This window comes from Amblyraja radiata, chromosome 15, assembly GCF_010909765.2.
Source record: "Amblyraja radiata isolate CabotCenter1 chromosome 15, sAmbRad1.1.pri, whole genome shotgun sequence".
Classification (NCBI taxonomy): Eukaryota; Metazoa; Chordata; class Chondrichthyes; order Rajiformes; family Rajidae; genus Amblyraja; species Amblyraja radiata.
This window is the reverse complement of record NC_045970.1, coordinates 14,230,697-14,247,096: the sequence shown is the minus strand read 5'-3', so window position 1 is coordinate 14,247,096 and position 16,400 is coordinate 14,230,697. Positions and strand designations below refer to the sequence as shown.

General features: G+C 43.4%; 1 protein-coding gene across 1 annotated transcript in view; it reads left to right on the top strand.

Annotated features, from left to right (window-relative positions):
* Positions 1 to 16,400, top strand: part of jakmip3 (Janus kinase and microtubule interacting protein 3) — a 285,672-nt gene that overhangs the window by 242,440 nt on the left and 26,832 nt on the right. The window contains exons 7-9 of the mRNA XM_033033654.1: positions 5,724 to 5,855; positions 7,943 to 7,978; positions 14,338 to 14,397. Of these exons, the coding sequence (XP_032889545.1) occupies positions 5,724 to 5,855; positions 7,943 to 7,978; positions 14,338 to 14,397 (228 nt within the window). The remainder of the gene's footprint in view (positions 1 to 5,723; positions 5,856 to 7,942; positions 7,979 to 14,337; positions 14,398 to 16,400) is intronic.

The following is a 16,400-nucleotide window of genomic DNA, read 5'->3' as shown; positions in this document are numbered from 1 at the left end:
TTTTTCGCAAAAATAATTCATCTCATTAAGTTGGCTCATTGAGAACCAATTGGAATAGAAACCGAGTTAAATCTCCAAGGAAAACACTTTGGAATGATACAAGCAAGTCATAATTAAAGCCTTTGTGTAAAATGAAATTCGCATCAAAGCCAATTCAACTTTTGGAAACAGTTGCATTGAGAAATTTGCACAAAAACAATAACATTAGGCTGATTTAAGCTACGTGGATCCGATAGTGAATATTACCCAGGAGGAAGGAGTTGGAGGATATGAATAATTTTACATTTCTTTCCACCAAAGAGCATTGGTTAATATTGAATATATGGCTCAGGAACAGATTATTCAATTCAAGTCAAGTCAAGTCAAGCTTATTTGTCACATACACATACAAGAGGTGCAGTGAAATGAAAGTGGCAATGCCTGCGGACTGTGCAAAAACAACAGAACAACAGGAGAGAATAGAACAGAACCAGTATTTACATTTAAGGAAAAGAAATTAAAAAAAAGACACAACACAACAGTAAATTAGTACATTAGTCCCTGGTGAGATAGGAGTTTACATTCCTGATGGCCTGTGGGAAGAAACTCCGTCTCAGCCTCTCTGTTTTCACAGCGTGACAACGGAGGCACTTGCCTGACCGTAGCAGCTGGAACAGTCCGTTGCTGGGGTGGTAGGGGTTCCTCATTATGTTGCTGGCTCTGGATCTGCACCTCCTGGTGTATAGGTCCTGCAGAGGTGTGAGTGCTGTTCCCATTGGGCGTTCGGCCGATCGCACTACACTCTGCAGAGCCTTCCTGTCCTGGGAAGAGCTGTTCCCAAACCAGATTGTGATGTTGCCGGACAAGATGCTTTCTACAGCCCCAGACTAGAAGCACTGAAGGATCCTCAGAAAGACTCTGAATTCCCTCAGCTGCCGGAGGTTGTAACGGCGCTGCCTTGCCTTACTCACCAGTGCGGCAGCGTGTGATGTCCATGTCAGATCCTCTGTGATGTGGACTCCCAGGTATTTAAAGCTGCTCACCCTATCCACAGTAGTCCCATTTATCTCCAGTGGCATGTACGTCCTCGAATGTTGAGCCCTTCTAAAGTCCACAATCAGCTCCTTAGTTTTTGTGACATTCAAGAGGAGGCTGTTGTCCTGACACCAGCGTGCCAGATCAGCCACCTCCTCCCGGTAGGCCTTCTCATTGTTATCGGAGATCAGGCCCACCACCACAGTGTCATCAGCAAACTTGATTATCGAGTTGGAGCTGAACCTAGCCACACAGTCATGTGTGTACAGGGTGTACAGTAGGGGGGGCTGAGGACGCAACCCTGGGGGGATCCTGTGCTCAGGGTGAGGGGGTTGAAGGTATGTCTCCCCATCTTGACCACCTGGAGCCTGGCGGTGAGAAAGTCCAGGACCCAGGCACACAGGGGAGTGTTCAGTCCCAGTTCCAGCAGCTTCTCAGCAAGTTTGGTGGGGACTATCGTGTTGAAAGCTGAACTGGTCAATGAGCAGCATCCTCACATAGCCCCCCTTCTGGCTGTCAAGGTGAGAGAGAGCGGTGTGCAGAACCTGGGAGACCGCATCATCCGTGGATCTGTTCGAACGGTATGCGAACTGCAGCAGGTCCATGATGCGAGGGAGGAAGGCGCAGATGTGGTTCTTGATCAGCCTCTCGAAGCATTTCATGACTACCGAGGTGAGGGCCACCGGTCGGTAGTCATTCAGACAGGCTGGAGAGGCATTTTTTTTTTGCACTGTTACAATGGTTGATCCTTTGAAGCAGGCAGATACAACGGACTTGGCCAGTGAGAGGTTGAATATTGTGTGAGCACTGGAGCAAGCTGAGTAGCACAAGACTTTAGTCTGGACCTACAGCTTTCCTCGTGTTCACACTCGTCAGAGCCCTCCTCGTGTCATGCTCGGTCATCGAGAATGTGTGCACATCCCCAGCGGTGGACCTCCCTCCAGCCTCGCTAGCCAGCATGCTGGCGGTGTTGTCGTTAGCCGGCAAGCTAGGGGTGATGTTGCCCGTCTCGAATCGTGTGTAAAAAGAGTTCAGGTCATCAGCTAGGGAGGTGCCAGCACTCCCGGTTGAGGGGGGGTTGCTCTGGTAGTTAGTTATAGTCCGTAGACCCTGCCAAAGGCGCCTGGTGTCCCGCAGCACCATCTGCGACTCCATCCTGACCCTGTACCTCCATTTTGTGTCCTTCACCACCCTTCGCAGTCTATAGGACTCTGCTTTGTAGTAATTCATATTGCCGGATGCCAGGCCAGAGTTGTAAGCAGCGGTGTGAGCATTCAAGGCAACGCGAATGGACCTGTCCACCCAAGATTTTTGATTAGGAAAGATGCTAACCCTTACCGTGGGGACGATGTTATCGGCTATTGTTGCCATGAAGTCCGTGACCGCTTCCGCGAACACACTGACATCTCTGGAACTTGCTTGGAACATATTCCAGTCGACATCGCTCAGTGCATCTTGCAGCATGGCTCTGAATGGTCAGACCACCGCTTCACGTCCCTCGTCACTGCCGCTTCCCGTACTATCCGTTGTTTATACTCCGGCAGCGGGAAAATGGCAGCGTGGTCAGATTTCCCAAAAGAAGGGAGAGAAACGGCCTTGTAGCCTTTCTTGAACGGCGTGTAGCAGTGATCCAAAGTGATTCCCCCCCTGGTGACACACATGATGTGTTGGCAGAAGTTAGGCATGACCTTTTTGAGATTTGCCTTATTAAAATCTCCAGCCACCATCATAGCCGCATCAGGGTTCTTGTTTTGGTGTCGACATAACACATCGTGTAGGGCCGATAGTGCCACGTTGGTGTCCGCATGCGGTGGTATGTAGACGGCTGTGATGATCACTGAGCTGAACTCCCGGGGAATGTAGAATGGACGGCATGAGATAGTCAGATGCTCCAGGTCCAGCGAGTAGGAACGAGAAAGCGTCTTAATATTCCTAGGGTTGCACCAGTTATTGTTGGTCATGAAGCAAACTCCTCCACCCTTTGATATCCCGGATTCTTCGGTTCAGTCCTATTCAATAGGACCGGAGGGCTTGAGTTCGAAGGAGAGTCTGGGTAGACTGGTACTTTCTTCCTTGGAGGGATGCCCTTATAATGACATAGTAAATCATGTGTGGCCTGCATAATATGGATGGTCACGGACTTGGAGATAAAGAATGGGTGACATTTCAGTTGAGAACCCTTCTTCAGATTCTCGGGTTCTGTTCTCAGACTCTATTTCAACTTTGTTCACTCTTTTAGTCAGGTTTTCATCGTCCTTATGTTTTTTTCTATTATCATCTTGAATCATATTTTACTATGGGGCTAAACATTCCCTTAATTATACTTCTTAGCTGCACAAGTTAATTCTCCCTTTTAATAGCTAATTCTCTTTTGTTGATTTTTTAACAGATTGTATCTCAAAGGGATATATGGTAAATTGAAGATTCTATTCACTATCTCATTATCCACCCCTTCAATTTAATTAATAAAGAGCTTTGTTGAAATCCCTCATTATTGTGGATTTTCCCTAATTTGACTACATATATCTTGCTCTAGCTCTCCCACCTAATTAATCTGTAGATTGCACCTATTGATGTGATTTATTCCTTATTATCTTTTACCTCTTATCTCAATCCACATGGAGTCTACTTTTGTATTCTTCACAGCTGTGTCCCTGTTTCTACCCTAATAAATATTGCTATTTCTCTTCCCTTTCTTCCGCAGTATCTTTGTTAGATATCGTAATTCCTGCAATGTTTCATTCTCAGGTGTTATTCCTCTTCGCTCTGTCTTCGTAATCCTTACTCTATCTGAGTTCTCCCAATGCGTGGTCTCTCCTTTACCTCGATGTTATTGTGCAACACCGTGTGTTGCTGAGCAGACAATTGTACATAAGCATTGAAACAACCTCATCCTTTAAGCAATTAAGCTGTCAGTTCCACATATTAATGAAGGGGTGAATAATGGATAGGAAAGGTTCAGAGGGATATGGGAAAAATTACAGCAAATGGGATTAGGTTAGATGAGGCATCTTGGTTGGCCAAAGGGGCTGTTTCTGTGCTGTGTGACTATGACAAAATAAAACTCAATGCTAATCTATGTGGAATTATAGACAATGCTCATTAAAGACTTGTGGTGTTAAAGCACTGGATCAGTCTGATTTAAACATATACTCTATGATAAGCCATTTTCACCTGGGTTCAATGCTCTCAGGATGAGTTTGTCATTAAATTCTAGAATCGAAGCCTATGATTTACGGTCCATTAATTTTACAGGAAAAGGTATCGAGAGCTGTGGGGATTGGAGTTGCTGGTGTGTTTTCCTTTTCACAAAGTAAGGGAGGATATTGATGGCAAGGGATCAACTAAAAGTGTGCTACTCAAATCTTACGGGACGGTTAGCCATTAGGTTAGAAGAAATCCTACTTAAAATGAGTTTCACCTTAAAAATAGGTGTCGATGCCACTGGTCTGCACCAGTGAGCTCTTCCTCATCAGCTGCTGGTTGCAGTTACGGCTCACGTTGTAGCCCCCCCCCCCCCCCCCCCCCCCCCCTCCCCTCCCTCCCCTCCACCACTGCCTTCTTCTCCCCGCTGTCACTGACACCTTGACTCTGGGGAGATGGAGGGGGAGTGGTGGAGCGGACAAAACAATGGGTGACAGGAAGAAGCAGCAGTTGATGAGAGGGGAGGGAGCCCCATGGCGACCCAGCGCATCCTGATGAAAGCGCTGTCGGCCAGGGGTTACAACGTGAGTCGCAACAACAGCCATGGCAACCAGATGATGCATGGTTCGCTGTTCCACCTTGTGGAAGATGTTGGCGACATGGCCAGGAGTTGCTCTCCACTGCCTCCCTCGATATCACTCACCTTCCCAGTGTCGCACCGAGCCAGGGTGAGGCTTTTATATCTAAGAGGCAGACGGGAAGCCTTGCCATCCTCCCTTTGTAATAGCACAGGTCATTCTGGAAACGGGACCACCTAATGTGAACTGTTCACAAGTTCACAAGTTATAGGAGTAGCATTAGGCCATTCGGCCCATTGCGTCTACTCTGCCATTCAATCATGGCTGATCTCTGCCTCCTAATCCCATTTTCCTGCCTCCTCCCCATAACCCTTGACACCCATTCTAATCAAGAATTTGTCCATCTGTACCTTAAAAATATCCACTGACCGACTGACCAATTGTTCACGTAAGTGCGACTTTGCATAATTCTCCTATTATGTAAGTCGGGGAGTGCTTGTATTTGTTTATTTTTAAGGTAGGTTTTCATTTTTGTTGATGTCTTCAAAACATACACAGATGTATAATTCATTCAGAGCTTAAGAGGGGTGGCAACGGAAACATATCCAGATTTCAAGGAGCGGCCCAATGCACATAAAAGAGACAACATGAACATTGTTGCTTCACTTGTTACGAACACTGTGTAAATGCGATAATATATTTAATATAAATGCAACAATATATTTACCCTTCAGTAAAGAGTTATGCAGATTCTATTTTAAAAAGTGCATACAGTAGTTTTAAGAAACCCCTGCTTTTGAGTGATATCACTGCAGTATTTCCAATTTGTTCTGGATTCGTTGGGCTCATGATTTATGATGTATTATTCGTAACAGTGAGACAATTGCCTTGTCAAAGAGGTTGGAAAGATGCAGAATGATTACATTTTCAACATTTTTTCCCCAAATGCAGTTAAATGTTGCTCAGACTCTTTAATTCTCCATGCAGAAGGAGAGAGTGGGGGCCATACGACGACCAAGCTCTCTAAACGACCTGGACCAGAATCACGAAGAGAAAGAAATTGAGTTTCTTCGGATGCAAGTTATGGAACAACAAAACGTCATCGATGACCTTAGCAAGGTGGCATTTTAATTATTTTAAACGTAACCCTGATTTTTTTTTTTTTTTCAAAATTAGTTTTCCCTTTGCAAATTTTAAATTTCAAGTTAGCAGCTACTGGCTGTCTGTGCAGTACCCGTAAACTGACATGCACCCCCTATTATTCTTCTACTGGGAAAGCTGTTGATTTAAGCTTTCCTAAGCAACTAAATTGGTTTTGATAAGAATTTTATTTTGAGCATAGAGCAATTACCCAGAATTAAATGTTTCTGGTTAAATAAAATGATCATTCTCATTCAGACCAGGAGCTCACAGATTCAGAATCCAGTCTATGCAGAGTTTTCAAATCCCAGCATTGACTAAACTGTAATGTTCTCCATCTGAAAGCAAAATACAGTGGCTGATGGAAATGCCATTGACCATATCTCCAAGTTAGAGGGAGGAAAAAAAGCAATTACTGTGCAGTAACTTTCAATGGAAGTTGTGCAAGCTAGGTTGTTGGAAAGGAATAGAACCTTAGAAGACCTGTTAGACGTTTATAAAATTATAAGAGGCACAGATAGAATAGGCAGTCAGATGGGACAGATTTTGTTAGGTGAATCCAAGATAGGTTCCCTGAAACAGTATGTGAACATTCTGACTTGAGGAGGGATCATTTTGGACACTTATGTTGGAAAACGAGCTATCCGGGTGATTAGTGTTCTCCCATATAATCAGTGAACAAGCTCTTGACTAGAGGTGACAAAAGCCATGAGGTCAGAAGTGGTAGGAGCAGAATTAGGCAATTTGGCCCATCAAATCTGCTCCGCCATTCAATCATGGCGGATCTATCTCTCCGTCTCCATCCCCATTCTCCTGCTATCTCCCCATAACACCTGACACCCATACTAATCGAGAATCTATCTATCTCTGCCTTAAAAATATCCATTATTTATCCTCCACAGCCTTCTGTAGCAAACGATTCCACAGATTCACCACCCTCTGACTAAACAAATTCTTCCTCATCTCCTTTCTAAAGGAACGTTCGTCCTAGACTCTCCCACGAGTGGAAACATCCTCTCCACATCCACTCTATCCAAGCCTTTCACGATTCCACTGAAAGTGGATCAGTCTCCCATTCATCTTGTAGATTAGGTCCAGTGGGGAGATTCTTGGAAGTGAAGTGCAAAAATGTGGTGAGGAAGAATGAGAAGAGAGTTAAATTGATAAGACAACCATCTCTTCAGTCTAGGCTGCATTGTGTTTGGATCCATGATGACTTGTTGATTTGAATCATGGCTTGTCAGCAATGTTGAGTAGGCTGTTCCACAAGTCGAAAGGGTTGAATGCTTTTGTGAAGTCACAAATGAACATGTACAGTTAGGATTGCCAACTTTCTCACTCCCAAATAAGGGACAAAAGGTCGAAATAAGGGACAAATTCCCGACGGCAATTCGTTGACCGACTCGGCTGTGGCTGGGTGAATGATGTTGGCCCAGGTGCTTGACTGCACACAGTGCCCAGCCGGCGGACCAGCTAAGGAGTGGGCGCAAAATCCAGCACCCCATCCAACTCATGAACCGATGATCAGCCTTGAAAATGAGGGGTGGTGGTGTCGGCGGTAAGCGAAGGTCCGAAGGTCAGACAGCTGGTCGGGCTGCCGACCGATGGGGCCACGGGCGAGGCGCCGCTGCTGCATTCCATAGGCCGCACTATGTCAGGACGGGTGAGGCGGGGCCGGATGCAGCGCTCCGACCCGACAGTCGTCTCGACCGGAGTAGTAGCAGTCAAATACGGGACAAGTGCGGTCCCGTATGGGACAAACCAATTTAGCCCAATATACGGGATGCCCCGGCTAATACAGGACAGTTGGCAACCCTATGTACAGTCCTCCCTACATTCTCCTATTTCTAAATTATCACTTGCTATTTAGCAACTGTTGTCAGAAATATAATATGTTTTATATATTGTCACTTGCTGAATGCATCCTTAATTGTACCAAAGGGAGACCAGTAAAACAGTAAGTAAGAACACTGTAAAAATATAACAATGCGCTAAATTTGCAACCCATTGCCTAACTTGCACTGCCATTATAAAAAATTCTTATCTGCAGTCTTTATTTTTATCAGGCTCTGGAGACAGCTGGCTATGTCAGGAGTGTCATAGTAAGTAGCACAATTCATATTGATGTACAGGGATGGGCAAAGTGTCACAGGCCTCCATTCCAATTATCTTCCTAAAAATAGTATGTATTCTGAGAGAGACACAAAATGCTGGAGTAACTCAGCGGGCAGGCAGCATCACTGGAGAGAAGGAATGGGTGAGTTTCGGGTCTGAAGAAGGGTCTCGACCCGAAACTCCACCCATTCCTTCTCTCCAGAGATGGTACTCCAGCATTTTGTGTCTATCTTCGATTTAAACCAGCATCTGCTGTTATTTCCTACACCGTATTAAGTGTAATTTTTTCTATCCCAGTATGTATGAATTATTATTAACTAGGAGCGGGTGGTGCACAAGGTCCTGTTTATCTCTAGATATGCCCCTCCAGCAGGACAAATGTAGCAAAACTGCAGTGAGTTTATTTGCAACAAGGAAAAATAATGGCCAAAGCAGAATTGTTTATTTCTGAATTTCTACAGATGAAAGATGCACCCCAGAGCTTTCAAAAAGACAGAGAGATTGGACAGGGAAATCACTATGTAGCCGACTTGTTCACCACATGATTAACACTGAGGTCAAACCCAAGATGCATGATCCATCAACAGTTTCCAAGGTTGGAGAAAGATAAGTCACGACTGTTCTCAATATGGCTCCCAAACCCATTTTATCTTACTTGTGTAGAGAATTATATGCTAAACATCAGTCCATGAGTTGTTCAGGATTGTAAAAGTTGACAATTCATTTGATATTCTTGGTCAGCTCACACAGTTTTATAAAATTACAGCAAAATGGACACTTACCAACTTCTACCGATGCGCTATAGAAAGCATTTTATCACGATGCATTACAGGTTGGTTTGGGAATAGCTCCAGCCATGACAGCAATAAATTGCAGAGAATTGTGGACGCAGCCCAGACCAACCTCCCTTCCATTTACTCTATTTATACCTCACGCTGCCTCGGCAAGGCCAGCAGCATAATCAAAGACAAGTCGCACCCTGGCCACTCACTCTTCTCCCCTCTCCCATTGGGAAAAAGAAATAGAAGTGTGAAAACGCACGCCTCCAGATTCAGAGACAGTTTTTCCCAGCTGTTATCAGGCAACTGAACCATCCTCCCACAACCAGAGAGCAGTCCTGAACTAATAGCTACCTGATTGGTGACCCGCAGACTATCCTTTATCGGACTTTACTAGCTTTACCTTGGACGATACGTAATTCATGTTATTCCCTTCAACATGTATCAGTACACTGTGAATGGCTAGATTGTAATCATGTATTGTCTTTCCGCTGACTGGTCAGCGTGCAACAAAAGCCTTTCATTGTACCTTGGTACACATGACAATAAACTAAACTTAACTAAACTAAACTAAACTTGAATCACTAGCAGAGACCAAATAGTTTGATATAGACTCTTATGGTTTGGTCTCATGAAAAGAACTGGCTTGAAAACCTCACATAAACTATATGCTTTATTTTCATTATTGTTTGGTGGCAGATCTCCACTAGGACCATAGCTTTGCAGTGAGTGACACGATAATTCCTTCCGAATAACTTTCAAGTGACACAATAATTCTCAAATGTTTGGTTCAGTAATAATTTCCGATCTATAATTAATCTAGATTAACTAGGCACATTGAATGTTGAACACTGATTTTCTGGCAACTGATGGTCTGCCCACCCCTATAATCCGGACAATATATCGAGAGCTCAGTTGAAATTCCATGGGCGGCCACAGGCGGCGTTGCGAGTGGTGAGTGCTCTTTCCGGTCGTGTCCCTCTGTCGAGAAAGAATCAACTGTGCTCTCAATCTTCCCTGCTAACTGTTTCGCAAAGGCAATACAGTAACCCCTCGTTTTACCAACCCCCTTACAACAGATGTCGGATTTAGCGGACTGACCTGCCGACCCATCCCGGGCTCCCGCCGTCTCCCCGGCCGTTTGTACCCCCGGCTTCCGACCCCACTCCCGACTCGCAAGTTGCACCAGCGAGCCCTTCTTCACCCACCGACAGGACACAAAGTGCTGGAGTAATTCAGCGGGTCAGGATCTCTGGAGAACACAGAGAGATGACATCGGGACCCTTCCTCAGACTGATTTTGTTGGCTGAGTAACTCCAGCACTTTATGTCTCAGTGTGCCCCCTCGGACACCGTGGGGCTCCCTTTCCACTCACCTGCTGTCGGTGTCAAGGTGCAGTATGTTGGCAACTCTATGGGAGAAGGAGGAGGTGACAGCGGCGGTGGTCGGGGAGGAGGCGAGGGAAGCTGGAGGGGACAGCCCCGGCTTCCGACCTTCAGGCCACCGCCTCCACCCCCATCCTCCACCCTCCTCACTCCTCCACAAGGGAAATCCGTGTTCAACCTGTATTAAATGTGTGTAAAAACTTGAATATTAAGAGAAGGCATCCATCAGCCCTACAAATCTATGCCATTCCTCTAAACAATCCCAGCAATCGCTCTCTCCCACTTATAACCCTGCATTCTCTTTAAATGCCCATTTACCCCATCTCGCTCCTCCTGCCATCCACTTCCTCCAGGGGCAATTTACAGTCGCTAATTTACAGAGGCTAAACATGAAACATTTTGATGGGATGTGACAGTAACCTGAAGCATGTGGGGGGAAGGTCACAGTGTGGCGGTGAAAACATGCAAATCTTTTGCAGACTGCTCTGGAGGTCAGAATCAAAACCAGTTCGATGGAGCAAAGGGACAGATGTACTTGCTGCAGCGCAACTGTGCCACCAATTAGGAAATATCTCAAATTGTCTCATGGTTTTAGAAAAGAAGAAACATGCTCAATTATGGAAATCACAAATACAGCCATTGCCCGGAGTATTCGGTGAACTCTTGACTGCTGCCACTTCCCCATCTATGTGCCGGAAAGTTAAGGATCTACTCAAATTCACATCTCAGCGTGGAAGTCTTGAATGTATTGACATTTAAGCTTATTCCGGCCATGAACGGTAGTGCAAAGTTACAGCAATTTCTAGCTGTGGAATTTACAACTTCCACTGGATTAGAGCTGTCTTTGGAAGGACACGTTGATTCATTTCAATGGGGAGGTCAGCTCGTATAGTCCAGATTAAGTTAATTTTGTCACAAAGTCCTGGAGTAACTCAGCGGGTTAGGCAGCTGCCCCTCTGAGTTACTCCAGCAATTTGTTGTAAATCACCATCTACAGTTCCTTGTTTCTCTAAGTTAACTTTTTAAACATTTACGTTTTTTTGTGGGTTTTCCTTTCCTTATTTTCTTTTACATTTTTATTATTTATTGTAATATGTTGATGAGTTTCTGATTGCTTTTAAATCTCCACTATTCAAACCTTTTGACAGGATGAAGAACCATTCCTGTCAGATTGTTTCAGTAGTTTTGTGACTAGGTGTTGCTCTAGGTGACATATGAAGTAACTGAAGGCCCTGTTGCTGTACAACATCACACCAGTCTGATCAAATTGGGTTGGTTGAATCATCCAAGATAAATGCAGAGTAAAGGGCCTGTCCCACTTTCCCGAGTTATTCATGAACTCTCCTGAGTTAATCACGAATTCTCCCGAGTTTTCAAACTTACAGAATGTTCGTAACGAGTCCGTAGGAGGACGTAAGAGTCCGTGGATATATCGTAGCAGCTCGTTATGCCAGCCGTAGGTACTCGGGGCATCAGGTAAGTCGGGAGGTTTTTTCAGCGATGAAAAATGTCCACGAGTAACAAAATAACCCCGAGTACCTAAGGCTGGCATAACGTGCCGCTACAATATATCCACGGACTCCTACGGACTCGTTACGAACATTCTGCGAGTTTGAAAACTCGGGAGAATTCGTGAATAACTCAGGAAAGTGGGACAGGCCCTTTAGCATGGAGGACCAAGACTGAACATTGATCATAAATTCTGTTTCAATGAGTCCCTACTGCGTTAAAGTGTCTCTGCAGCACAATGAGCTTGTCTGTCTGCTTTAAACCCATTTGAAGTAATATGAAGAAATGTTTAAAAATAATAATTATTTAAAAGAAGTTATATAAAAGATTCTTTGTACTTAGGTTCAGTCTCCAGGTTCCAGTCACGAATATAATGCAACTCAATAATTCACATCCATCCATGAAGTCCATACAGGGGAAATATCAATGAAATCTCATGCAATATTTCTCTCCTAAATCCAGTCAGATTTTTTAGTCTCTCTGACTATAGAGATTATTTTCACTTGAAGAAGAAAGTTACAAAGCCAAGCATGCATTCATTTAGAAAAGTGTTTTTTTTTTTAGCATTTCAGCTCCTTTGTACTCTTGGATATTACTAGGTTCAACCATGTCCATTTTTAAGAGATTGACGAAAAGCAATGATAAATAAACCATGCCCTTACAATCTGAGCTTTAATATTCATACACATGAAGAGTCCAAAAAAGATAACACCTACAAGCAAAAAATGGCATGATTCTAGTTCATCCATAAATGATTTAATTAACATTATACCCTAGCTATCAGTTTCTTTATATCAATTTTCTCACAGTATCATCTTATGCATTGACCTCTGTCCAGGCTCAGCATCATTTCCATATTCCCAATAATGCAAGCTTCCCTTCAAATTATATATATTTCACTCAGTACATAAGTGATAGGAGCAGAATTAGGTCATTCGGCCCATCAAGTCTGCTCTGCCATTCACTCATGAATGATCTATCTCTCCCTCCTAACCCCATTCTCCTGCTATCTCCCCATAACACTTGACACCCGTACTAATCAAGAATCTATCTATCTCTGCCTTAAAAATATCCACTGATATGGCCTCCACAGCCTTGTGTGGCAGTGAATTCCACAGATTCACCACCGTCTGACTAATTAAATTCCTCCTCATCCTCTTCCTAAAGGAACGTCCTTTAATTCTGAGGCTATGACCTCAGGTCCTGGACTCTCCCACTAGTGGAAACATCCTCTCCACATACACTCTCTGCAGACCTTTCACTATTTGGTAAGTTTCAATGAGGTCCCCGATCATTCTTTTAAATTCTAGCAAGTGGAGGCCCAGTACCATCAAAGGCTCATCATATGTTAACCCACTCATTCCTGGGATCATTCTCACAAACCTTCTCTGGACCCTCTCCAGCGCCAGCACATCCTTCCTCAGATATGGGGACCAAAATTGCTGACAATACTCCAAATGCGGTCTGACCAGCGCCTTATAGAGCCTCAGCATTACATCCCTGGTTTTGTATTCTAATGTTTTTTATTTATTTATTTATTAGTTATTTATTTCGGACAGAATAAAAGAATAAAAAGCAAATGTGAAACAGCATACAAAAAACAAAACACAAATATTTATAAAGTGTCATAAACAATATCTATAAATAAATGAAACCATATGTGTCCAAAAAGGAGCAGGAAGAAGCCAAAGCTTATTAATTCCCACCCCTTATTCAACTGCTTGTAATTATCTCATACAAATTTAGCAGCTATTTAGTACACCATATGTACACCAGCCACTATATGTACACCAAATTATTTACATTTGAACATTAATCAAATATTTACAAAGCCATACAAAAAAGAAAAAAAGAAAAAGAAAAGAAAAAACCCACAAATATTATACAGTATCTTAGTCATATATACAACCCATCACTCTATAATCACCCTTCCCAATACAATCAGTATAACAAATATCACAATCACCTATCCTCATCCCAATATCCTTTTAAACAAGTGTTTTTGTACATAAATGTACAACAAATGTTCTCAAAATAAATCTCAAAATATGTACATTTAATCTAAGCTCTGTATTTAAGGAGACTGAAACTAATAATTTTTCAGTATAAAATATATTTACCGCATTTATGAGCTTGGTGTCAACTGGATGGTCCCAATTAAATACATTTGAATTCAATATCACATTTGAAGCCTAGATGTAAATTTGAATGGGTCCAGTTATACAAGTTTTCCAGCTTCCAGTTTTCATTGTTTTGGACCATCAGGTAAAATAACCTGGACATGGATGTTGGTGAGCCCATGCCTGCTCCTGCTGTCCCAGTTGATACTTTCATTAGCAAGAATAAGCTTTAAAAAATGGGTTTTAAACAGAAGAAACATTACAAGAAAAATGAGATTGAATGAACAAGTTTCGGAGTTAAATAATGTTTAATGAGATATGATTTGTAACATCATAACTGAAAAATATCAAATTAAATTTTGCTGGCTTTTTAACATTTAAAATACAAATATTTTAAATCTCAATGAAAGTCAATGTACCTAAAAAACTGCTTAGGATATTGTGATTTCAATAGTCCATTCATTAATGTGATTAAATACCAATTTACTTCACACTGTAGCATACATATTTCACCACTCTTTGTTAAGACACATCCTTTTTGTTTTGCTAACAGGATCGGGATAAGCTTCTGCATTACAGAAAACAAAAGAAGAAAGTTACAAAGGCAAGCAAGGTGACACCTAAAGTTCCATCGCTCATTCCAAATTGAGGAAGAGATCTATTCTGGTTTTCAGAAACAATAGAAACATAGAAACATAGAAAATAGGTGCAGGAGTAGGCCATTCGGTCCTTCGAGCTGTTCATCGTGATCATGGCTGATCATCCAAAATCAGTACCCCGTTCCTGCTTTTTCCTCATCTCCCTTGATTCCTTTAGCTCTAAGAGCTAAATCTAAAGGGCCTGTCCCACGACAAAACTGGAAGCGGGGGCCGCGCGGAGGTCGAGTGATCCCCCTACAGGGCCGGTCCCACCAGCATGCGCCTGCATGCGGCGAGCACCACCAAACCGGAAGCGGGGGCCGCGCGGAGGTCGAGTGAGTGACATGAAGTTCGAGCGAAGTCCGCGCGTGACGTCCGGCGTCAAGACGCTGCGTACGGCGTCAAGACGCTGCGTACTGTGTCGAGACGCTGCGCACGCCTGTCGAGGCTTTGCGTTCGGCGTCGAGGTGGCTGCGGGCCGGCAGGCCGTTGCCGCGCTGAATTTTTGAACACGGTCAGATTTTTGGAACCGATGTCGGGACCAGCTCTGCACAACTCCATACGGCTCCGGCGATCGAAGTGGGACCGGCCCCGCGAAGCCGTATGGCTCAAGCGAACACGTTGGGTAGCGCTTGCCGCATGGAGTCGCATGCTTGTGGGACAGGCCCTTAACTCTCTTGAAAACATCTAATGAATTGGCCTCCACAGCCTTCTGTGGCAGAGAATTCCACAGATTCACAACTCTCTGGGTGAAAAAGTTCTTCCTCATCTCGGTTCTAAATGGCCTACTCTTTATTCTTAACCTGTGACCCCTGGTTCTGGACTCCCCAAAATCGGGAACATTTTTCCTGCATCTAGCCTTTTATATGTTTCAATAAGATCTCCTCTCATCCTTCTATATTCCAGTGAATACAAGCCCAGTCGACCCATTTTTTCAACATATGTCAGTCCTGCCATCCCGGGAATCCTAATGGCAGACCTATCCAACCGGTTCAAATAAAATTAAGTGCTCACCTTTTATGGACAATTTAGGAGATACGTTTTTGTCTCTTCACAGAGTCTCTTGAAGATGTTACATTACATCAACTTCCCTTGATGCAAAAATATGCAGTTCTAGAAATCTGATACAAATGCAGAAATCGCAGGAAGTATTTAGCACAACAAGCAAAAAAAAGAACAGAGTCAATGTTTAAAGCCAATGACCTTGTGTGGAAGAATCATTGACCTGAAATGTTGACTCCATCTTTCTTTGCCCTGATTCAATTTTCCCGATGGCCTATCGACTGCGGGAATTAATTGCCTGCCCATAATTTATATATTGAAATAAACTCCTGCAGTGTGTGGCCGGGGACAGAGATAACTGAGGAAAAGGGTTGAGATAAAATGTTACAACGTTCACATGTCTTTCTTAAACCCAGAGCCAAAAAAATCATTCTCACATGGAATTAGTAAAATCTGTATCATTAAAGCAGATGAGACAGCAGCTATAATTTAAAAATCAGAAAGTAACCGTGTTGGTTTCCTTTCACAGAATAAATATACTTGAATATTTTTTTCCACCCAGTTCTTCCCAGTGCCTGTGATTTGTCTGGTTTTGAATCATATGTATTTTTCATTCATGCTTGACCCTGTTACTCACTCATATGCAACAGAATCAGCTGAAACTAAAATGAAAAATGTTATAGGGGAAATAGTTCAGGGACAAAAAGCCGAGGGAATCTCTAATGTTGATTTAATCTGCAATATATTTCTAATTTTTGAGTTCAAACAAAGGAAGATGTTTAAGTGAAGGAAAGAACTGCAGATGCTTGTTTAAACCAAAGCTGGAGTAACTTAGACATCATCTCTGGGGAAAAGGAATAGATGACGTTTCGGGTCGAAACCCTCTTCAGACTGAGAGTCAGGAGAAAGAGAAACAAGAGATATAGACTGTAATGTGGAGACATATAGTTCTAGTTCAAGTTCAAGTTACATTTAT